This window comes from Gambusia affinis, linkage group LG04 (genome assembly GCF_019740435.1).
Source record: "Gambusia affinis linkage group LG04, SWU_Gaff_1.0, whole genome shotgun sequence".
In the NCBI taxonomy this organism is placed as follows: Eukaryota; Metazoa; Chordata; class Actinopteri; order Cyprinodontiformes; family Poeciliidae; genus Gambusia; species Gambusia affinis.
Genome location: NC_057871.1, coordinates 26847520 through 26857605, shown reverse-complemented (window position 1 = coordinate 26857605; position 10086 = coordinate 26847520). Strand labels below are relative to the sequence as shown.

The following is a 10086-nucleotide window of genomic DNA, read 5'->3' as shown; positions in this document are numbered from 1 at the left end:
AGGCATTTTTGCTGCACTAGATTCAACTTAGAGCTGCCAGAGTTAAGTGGACGGCATCAGTATGCTTCTCAGATTTGTATGTGCAACAGAACTCAGAAAAATTATCTTCCTTTCAATTCGTGCTGCTTTGTCACTTAAGTTCCTGATCAAATATTCTGAAAGTTGTGGTTGTAAAATGGCCAAACGTGATTTTTTCTTCTTTTGGAAAGCAGGCTAGGTTTGACTTGAACGTCTGTATTTATTTGTTTATCTACTAAGGAGAAGGTGGGGGCGCTTGTTTTTGCGTACAGCGCTGCTGCTGCTGCTGCTGCCGCTGCGCGCCGAACATCTTCCTCGCGCTCTCTCCGCTTCTTCCTCGCTCTGTGGCACTGTAGATTTTTTTCATCCCCCGCTTCTAACCATAATCCACCCCCTTCTCCTCACCCTCCTCCTCCTCTTTCTCTTTCTCTTCCACCTCCTCCTCTCTTTTCTCCACTTCTATCTCAGCTCTGCGAAGAAGAGAAACCAGGAAACCAAGGATTGATGTGTTGCTCTACTTGATCCCCCCCCCACCATCTCCCATTTCTCTCACGCGCGCTCTTTCGCTCGCTCTCTCTCCTTCCGTCTCTCGCGCGCACACAAACGCGTCGCGCCACGCCAGCTCTTCCAAAAGGAAAAAACAAAACAACAAAAAAAACAACGCGTTTTCGATAATGTTTCATCATTTTTACGGGATGACAGTTAGTGGCCGTCTCTGTGTCCTCTCGCTATTCTCCGGCTGGCCGTAACAGAAAGCGCTGGGACTCGTCGTTTTCATGCGGGAAGAAGAGGCTCCGGGGCACCGGGAAAGCTTCGCTCATCTCCACCGTGTTCTTCTCCAGCCGCGAGCGGCTGCATGACCGGTGATGCTCGGCCTCTCTGCCTGGATGCGCCCCTCTATCCACGGTGTACCGTCGCTGCCGCTGCCCCGATCCCCTGACAGCAGATTTCCGCTGTTGCCGGAGAAAGGTCTAGGGACCACATATGGAAACTGGGGATCGTAATTTCAGAACTAAACAGGCTGTTGTTAGATTTTTTTTCTTCTCCAAACTGTATTTTTCTTCTCTTTCATTTATCTGTCCCTTTTCTTTTTTTCTTCCTTTTTTTAGAGAGAGAGGGGCATCTCTTCCTTGTTTTTGTGCTCCATCATCTCTTAAGGAATGGGCTCCATGGCAGTCATATTACTTGCTGATATTTTGCGTTATTTTTTCGTTTTACCCTTGTTGTTTGATTGATGTTTGATTCTGCTACTTTGACTTTCTTTTAAGACATCTAGTGCTAATTTCCTCATACATCCCTGGCCCTGCCTGTCTGTCTTGCCTGCCTTCCATCGTCCCTCTTACCCCATAATGTGTTATGTTACAGCTCGGTTATCCAAATCATGCTCGAGATAAATCTATACAGTTTGCTTATCCTTTTGATCACACCAAATTAGTCTTGTGTCATTCTCCATTTGTGATCGCTGCTTCTGTTTCTTTCGGAGTTTGGGGGGGGGAGTTATTTTGAAGGAAACCAGGCCGCCAACTGTGTTTGTCTTAACCACACTCCACCGCCACTCCCCCCTTAATCCCTTTTCGGTATCAATTAATTCAAACTGGAACTGTGTGCTTCTGGGTGCTCATGCGTGTACAGGTGTGTGCATGAAAGTTTGGGTCTGTAAGAAAGTCGGCGTACGCAGCATGAGATCGTCTTCTCGTGCCACGTACATCATTCCATCACCACACCATTAAAGCTGTGAGGACTGTAATGTATCTGATGCCTTCAGTTAGCTCAGAAAGCCAAAATTAGGTCTGAAGCAGTCAAAGTCCTCCATTCCCCTCATTATCTTGGCCTTTTTCAGAGTTTGACATTTAGAGGCCTTCAAACTCAACAAAGTAGGCCCCGATCCCAGACCAGGTCTCTTGTGGAATCTGCTGAAACTCGTGTTTTTAGGTCAGCCTTTTTTTATTTCCGGAGTAGGGCAACTTACTGCCATCAGAAGTACAGAATTTAGAGAACTTTACCTCTTAAGGCTGTTGCCGTCATTGCCAAAGGGTGTTTGACCCCCTTTTTGTCGGGTCAAACAGCTGGAAATCCACCTGAAACCTTAACCGTCTTCCGAATTTTTTATTTTGTTTTTCGTCTTTGTGCCGGCCCCCCCCAAAAACCAACCATACGATTTCCCCCGAGCTCCCCTAACTCCCCCGCCCCCCCAGCCGTCCCCCGCTACCGTCGTCCGCCCGACGCAGCCCACCCCCCGCTTTCCGAGCTGGCGTGGCGACGCAAACTCACAAATATTTACTTCCTGTACATCAAAAGGAAAGGGGGGACCCCTTTCGTGGAATGTGGCAACATGGGTGTGTTTGACCGCGGAGTTCAGATGCTGCTGACCACAGTGGGGGCCTTTGCTGCCTTCAGCCTCATGACCATCGCTGTGGGGACGGACTACTGGCTGTACTCGCGCGGCGTCTGCAAGATCAAGAGCACCAACGAGAACGAGACGAGCAAGAAGAACGAGGAGGTTATGACGCACTCGGGCCTCTGGAGGACGTGCTGCCTAGAAGGTGAGCCAAAGACTTAAAGGTAGCCATGTATGCGTACACGTAAATATATGTAACACATGTAACACAGACCCACCAACAATGCCGCCGTGAGCAGATCAGTCCCTTCATGCCCACACTCATTTTCACATGGTCCTGCATTTGCACCTGCATGCCTACACAGAAAATCACAAACCCACACTCTTCTTATGTACTCTGCAATAATTTTATTTTATCTATCTATCTATCTATCTATCTATCTATCTATCTATCTATCTATCTATCTATCTATCTATCTATCTATCTATCTATCTATCTATCTATCTATCTATCTATCTATCTATCTATCTATCTATCTATCTATCTATCTATCTATCTATCTATCTATCTATCTATCTATCTATCTATCTATCTATCTATGTTCAAAAAAGGTGTACGGTTCACTCACATCTCCTTCCCACCACCCATAACTGGTACAAACTTCACGTCCTCTGCAGAAGTCATGGACAATATAATATTTTAGCTGACAAATGGACTCTTGATTTTGGTCTTAGAAAGGATGTTTGGTAACCTTGTTTTTTCTGGCATAGTGGAATTGGTTGCCTTGCAGCATCAGCGCAGATTTGCTCTACACAGGGGAGTTGTTTGCCTAACTGACTATTACATTGAAGGGACGGTGTACTGAATTTGATTCGGGCAACTGAGTGATGACGTAAAGATCATTAAGTAATCACAGGAAAGGATAAAGGCTGGATAGCGGAGCAACAGTCAGTACCACAAGAAGCAGCAAGAAGGGGCTAGGTTTGGATACGAGTCCAACGCAACTTTTTAGAAGAAGATTTATCATTGTTTAATGTCCGACGTCACCGGAGCTGAAGAAAAGCGAAATTCTGGCATTTTAAATGTTGGGGCTCACAAAGTTTGGATTGGCTGCTGTGTCCAACAGCCAGGCTGTGAAAGGTTAGCACCAGTCCTTCAGGTCAGGTTTGGTCAGTGGACACACATGAACCTGCTGCTATACGCTCTACCACTAGTCTCTAGCACTGGAACCATTTTGGTGAAAAAGCCCACAACTACTGATGAATGAAACCCACAATCCTAATTTCAGCAATCTGGAGATAAATCAGCTGTGAACCAGCAGTTATTTGGTTATGACAGTTTAAAGGGTTATTATATATATATATATATAAAACATCTGACCTTCTGTAAGGGTTACATTCACACCAGCCCTGTTTAGCCCGCTTTAATCGTCCTCTAGTTAGGAAGCGGACTATAACACAGGGCATTCTGGGAAAAATACAACCAAAACAAATTTGTGAGTATATTGCTAGCGGGAGAAATGGCTCGTCATCTTTGGCTAAAGAAAAGTGAAATCCTACAACCGCTAAAATCTGAGGCTACTCCATTTTTGTTGACATTTTGTGAATAAGGAAGTTGCGCTTATATCTTCTTCTAAGCTTTTTCTGTTGCTTTCTTCAGTGGTTTTTGGTGCGACGCCACCACAGGTTCTTCAGATGGTTTGAATTGTTTGGCACAGTGCAGCGTGAAAGAGAACGACACCAGCTGAAAATGTAACAAATGTTGCAATTTTGGTCCCCAATCGAACCGAGTCTACCTGACTCTCAGGTGTGAAGACACAGTAAGGTTCAAAACTCAGACAAAGGTCGGGTACACCTGCTACCATTCTGGACATTTGAGATAGACATAAACGAGATAGACTGTGGCGTGAGTTTGGTCGCTTGGTCAGACATATGTTCAGTTAAGTTAGGAAAAAAAAAAAAAAAAAGAGAGCTCAAAGCATATGTGTCTTGCAGTGTGAGTTTGTTTGTGATTATACAATAGGGAAACTGTGAAATGTCTCCTTAAGTGTGAAACAGATTTGACACAGTACATCGACACACACAGACACACACATGTATACACACACACACACACAGAGAGACCGGTCCTCTTCTATCTATCATCAGACTGAATCAGAACATACCAGGCCCCACATTCACCTGATTCACAAGTCAAAGCCATGGGCTGATGACATAGATTTACGGCATTTGTGGGATTTCTCCCATGATTCATTTGGTCCTTTGTGTCTGTGGGAGATTTTCACAGGAATAGCTTTTGACGTTATTTTGAATGAGGGTTTAAAATAGAGGGAAACCACCTTGCGTGTGGCGTTACGTCATTGCTCTTCTAGTGACATTTTCAGAGCCTTAATTGTGAATACTCAAAAACCTGCTTGCTTATGGAAATACAATCCTGTTTGTGTTTTAAAAGTCAGTCAGAACTTTTGAATAAGGTAACATTTAAATCTATACGTTTCCCAGTTAAGGATTTACTTTATGACACTTTATGGAAGATGAGAATTCCTGTGTTTATGTAATCCAACTCTGTAGTATGCAACGTATTAATGTAAAGAGCGTCTTACAGAAAGTGGAAAACTTCATTTTACATTGCCTTTACATTGAACTATATTTGAATTATGTAGCTCATGCATGACTTAATATGGAAGGGTAAAGGTAAAACAAATATTTAGTTTATGTTTGTATTTGACAGCTAATTTAATTGATAAACTATTCAAAACTGAAAAAAAAAAAGATTGTTCTTTGATTTGTAAAGTAGTTGCGTCATTTGCTCTCAACTGGACAAACAAAGCTTTTGAGAAGTTTTTTTGAAATCGTTAAGGAATTTGCAGTTGTAACATTCTTCATTATTTAGGTACATATATATCTAAATAACGTATATATGTTTTTTGAACTATGTCTACGGCTTTAATAAGTTGGAATATCAAAGACTACATGTTGGTTTCAACAATAAGATTGAGATATAAATCTTATTGTTGTCGATATGTCAAAAGAATAAAAATAAAACCACACAATTTCGCAATTGTGTGGTTTCCATTCAATAAGAAACGCAATTAAAGTCACATGTGAAAAAGTTTTGTTCATGTGATAAGTCATTAAAAGACAAGCCATCATCATGCTTGTCAGGTCCTGGATTTCGTAACTCGTGTGATGCAAAAAGCATTTTCCCATGGCAGTTTTGCTGTACACATTAATTTCAAGACAGCCGAAAAACCGTCTCATCCTCGCTCCAAAACGTTTTAAATCGAAAAACGTGTTGTGTTTTTTTTTCTGAACTGGCGTGCTCCCATGAATCAAATTTATTTTTGTAATTCCGATTTGGTCAATAGAAATGCTGCTATTATTACTTACTAAATGACTTCTCTTACTAAATAAGCACTAAATAATGTAAAAAAAATAATAATTTATTATTTGAATTTAATTTAATTACCCTGATTTCCCAGATTGCTAGGTCACATTGCCACATTAGTGACAATAAACTGCATTAGCAGTTTATTGTCTGAATGTTTCTAGGAATAGAAACCAACAATTTTTACTCGAGCCATACGATACCATGTTTATGTCCTCGAAAACATATACTGTAGTATGAAATCATGAAATATGCTGAACCACATCAAAAACATCGACACGTTTGTTCAAGAGAAGCTCTTATTTTCTTTGCAAAGTGGCTTTACTTTGCACATTCTCGGCACACTCAGTGTCCTTGGCACCAGAGACTCGAAACGATTAAGAGCAGAGATTTTGAAAGACATCCAGCTCGAACGCCTTGCATTGCCATCGGAGCTACAGTTGCCATACAAACTGTGCGCCGAGGAGAGAGGAGCGAGGAGGAGAAGGGGACAACTGGGAGGTGCAAAGAAAGACAGGAGAAGAAAAAGGGAGAGAGAGAAAACTAAGCAGCTCTGGTTTGCTGTCACACGCCCTCAGGCATCTTATGCTTTCTTTAACACGCAGGCCCATGTTCTATCTAACCTATCTCGCTGCACCTTTTAACGTAATACATCACAGCTTCGCTGCAGTTTCCGCTTAATGCCGGGGACACGATGTACACAATGTGCTGAGAAGTTGTTTAAGTTTTTGCTCCCGTCGTTACCTGTTAGCGTGACCTTGTTTTGTTTTGGGGTTTTTTACTGTGAAATTAGATCGTTTTTATGCTTCAACTTGAATACAGATGTAAAAATAAAGTTCTGTCATAATATTGAAATGATGCCCTCCTTTCCCCCCTACAGCTCTGACTTTAGTTTTTTGTTCCAGCCAACTCGTCCGGTAATTTTCCTGTCCTTACTGTCGAGTCCCATTATCTAAAGCCGCAGCTAGTGATATTCTAGGATTGTGTGATAACTAATTGCAGGGAATCAGATAACAAAAATAATCCTTTCGTTTTAAAAAGAAGAAAGAAGAAAGAAAAAGGATGCAGACTGTCAGTTTATCTAAAGCTCCAGTAAGAGTTTCAGTGTCTGGGGAGCACAAACGATCGGTAATCTGGTGATTGAAGTAATCCTGTTTAGAAAAAAATAAATCCACACGATCTCCTTTATCAAGACTCTGTCAGGAAGCTGTAATAGGTAGAAGGCCACTGCAGTAGGTAGAAACACAAATTAAAATAATTGGAAATAATAAACGATTGCGCTACAGTACATCAAACACAAAGTTGTAATTTTGACTACATTTGAATCCATTTTGGACAATTCCTGTTATCATTCCCCTAGAACATTTTGTGGCTTTTTCTTTTAATGCTATTGTGTTGTTATTTTCTGTACCCACCTCTACCAAAATGGACATGTCCCGGGAAATACAGACGTTTGGTCACCCTACCTGTATGCGTATTTATTGAATATCTGGGCAGCTGCTGCTGTGCATCCTGGAGTTCATGACAACTTTCCTCCAGGGGATAATAAAATATATTCTGTTCTGTTTTATTATCGGTGAGGTGATGAGTTGACAGGGCTGACTGAGTGAGGACGCACAGAATGTGGTTTGCTTACAGAGCAGCTGGACGCTAGGTAGCATGCCTGTTAGCATGTGCGCTTGGAGCCGTCCAAGTTGACAGTAGACCGCTGATGTTTTTCTGTTAATGTTCAAGACTTGAATTCCAGAAGGAAATTTCTTTCCACTGGACATGCAGTACATACGTCTTCACATAAAGGATCGCTGCTGTTCTTGTTTGTAACTAGCTCCATAGCAACAGGCCTCAATCCAGGTGCACATGCTAGCAGTCTAGTTGCTCATGTCCTTCATTGTGTGTGAGACATCATCAAGCCTGATGTGAAACATTGGCATTGGTTGAAGTTGAAACTCAGTTGCGATAGACGTTGCCAGCACCGTTTGGCTAGTTCAGATGTTGGTTACCAAGGAGACTGAATACAGGCTGGTGGGAAGACATTACTGCTGTGGATGACAGGCTGGTTGTTCAAATGACCTATGGACAGAAAAAAAATGCTTTCAGTTTTGGTTCATTTAAGAAATTGAAAAATAGTTTTTCAGTAACTTATCTGGGAAAATTGTCCATTTTCAATGACTGACTGATTACCTGCATTAAATTTACGTTGGTTAAAAAATTTTTTTTAAAAAGCTACTTAGGGTGGAAAATTATAATTTTTAAAACTTTATGCTGGCAGGTGTTATTTTCTTTTTGTCAGACAGTGATATTTTCTTAATATCAAACATTATCAAACATCCGAAACCTTTGTGTGTTGATTATTTATTGCCACAGGTCATGTTGCACAATATGTGGAATTTTATTTAATTGTGACAATTGCAAAAATTCTCCTTTAATTGATATGTTTTCTGTTTATTCCACAATTAATTAAAAAATGATCCTTTACCTTGTGCTGAGACTGGGCGTAGAGCATGAGATTAACTTTAGAACAGCTCATTTGTTGAAGAACAAACGTGAAATGTAAATTAACCTCGTAAAATGCATCATTTTGTAAAACAACAACAACAACACGGGTATCTCCAATTACAAAACCTGACCAAGTTTCAGAACGAGCAAAGTTCAAACTCTTAAAAAATAAACAACATGCTATTTGTGGCGTTTTTACGAAGAAAAGCCGGGTGAGGGCATAAAAAGCCGTCGTTCCTCCTTCACAGGGAGGCGTGCGGCAGCATCAAGCGGCGCTCTGTGGGCGGTCTGCTGTTGATACTGTAATAGAAGTGACTGACAGGCCAAGACAGCTGTCAAATTCAGTCGTCAATATGCCCCAACCACAGAGTCTCTTCACATATTTCTCAATAAACAAACGACTGACTTTTAGATTATTTTTAACTTTTCAGCTTCGCCACAACAGTAAAGACGGCGAAGGCTCGAATTCAAAGAAAACCAACTTGAAGACAGCAGGAAACCTCTTCCGTCCTCTTTAAAAACTTTATCATTTAGTGCCCGTCATAAGAAATGATTATAAGAAAACAGACATTTTTATTTGTGAACTACTTTTCAGTTCACAATGAAATAAAACAGTAGTTAATTTGTTACATGTAGACACATTAAGTTTGTCAAATTGACTTTATGTTTGACAAACATGACAACTTAATAATCTTAATACATTTACTTGGATAAACTAATTTTTTTTTTAAGTTGGATCACCTGGTTTTAGAGGTCATGTAACGCCTCACATATTAAATATTTGTTGGTTTTATTAAGTTTATTTTCTGAACAGAAAAGGTTTCTCTGTTTTACTTTACTTAATTCTAACACATTTTGACCAGCTTGTCAAAATGTCCCCGTCATTGTTCTAGTTGTGACAAATCAAACTTCAAAGGAAATCTTGCTTTAGACCTAAAACACAATAGATCACTGAAACACAACAAAGAAATGTATGAATGTCTTCCTTCACGCACAGATCCTAATAATCTGTTAGACCACCTCTTGTTTTTCATCGTGGCTCATATCTGCCCTAAAAAAATTACACACATTTACGTTTACATTTATTTCCATCAAAGTTCCAGCTCTCACCTGACCTCATATCGGACCGATCCCGTGTTAAACAGCTACGCAGTCGGCTCCACTCGGATTCGCCCGGCTCGCCTGTCATGCTGGATGAATGGCTCCATGTTGGTGGTCCAGCTATCCGTGATGGATCTTGCCCCGGGACGGTCTCTGTCGTCCAAAGGCACAGACCGGATCGGCCCCGGGGAACCGGGCCGTGGCAGGTGGAACTCAGCAGGCTCTAAATGCTGCCATTAATCTCTGTGACGGCAGCTTTGAGAGCGAAGTGAGGTGTGTTTGACAGACTATATGTTTCGGGGAAAGGAGCTGGTGCACCTGAGAGAACTGAAGGTTCATGTTCAAACTGGCTTTTCAGCAGCAGCCACCAACAGAGGGGTTTTATTATCTTAGCGTAGAATCCTGAATCGTAACCCAAAGACTAACTTTTATTATCCGGCATAGATGGAAGCTCGTGCATGTCAGTCATTGGGTCAGGTTTTTGCAATGTTAATAATCAATTTGGAAACAAGTGACATAATTTGAAAACAGACTAAGCTAAGATGTGGAGTCTAGTCCAGCTTAGAGAAAACGTCTACAGCCTCAGTGCCACTTCTACATCAATGCCACTGCTAACAACCCCAGCAGTGTCGAAATGGTAACTTAAATCCATCTAATGAGACACCATGCAGGCGCTCAGTCTGCTCTGATGAAGATTCACTGACCTCGGCATGTCGGACGGTCAAAACCGAAAGTGAAACTGACA

General features: G+C 41.4%; 1 protein-coding gene across 1 annotated transcript in view; it reads left to right on the top strand.

Annotated features, from left to right (window-relative positions):
* Positions 1–459: 459 nt before the first annotated feature.
* Positions 460–10086, top strand: part of LOC122830330 (voltage-dependent calcium channel gamma-2 subunit-like) — a 75678-nt gene continuing 66051 nt past the window's right edge. The window contains exon 1 of the mRNA XM_044115600.1: positions 460–2561. Within this exon, the coding sequence (XP_043971535.1) occupies positions 2351–2561 (211 nt within the window). The 5' untranslated portion in view covers positions 460–2350. The remainder of the gene's footprint in view (positions 2562–10086) is intronic.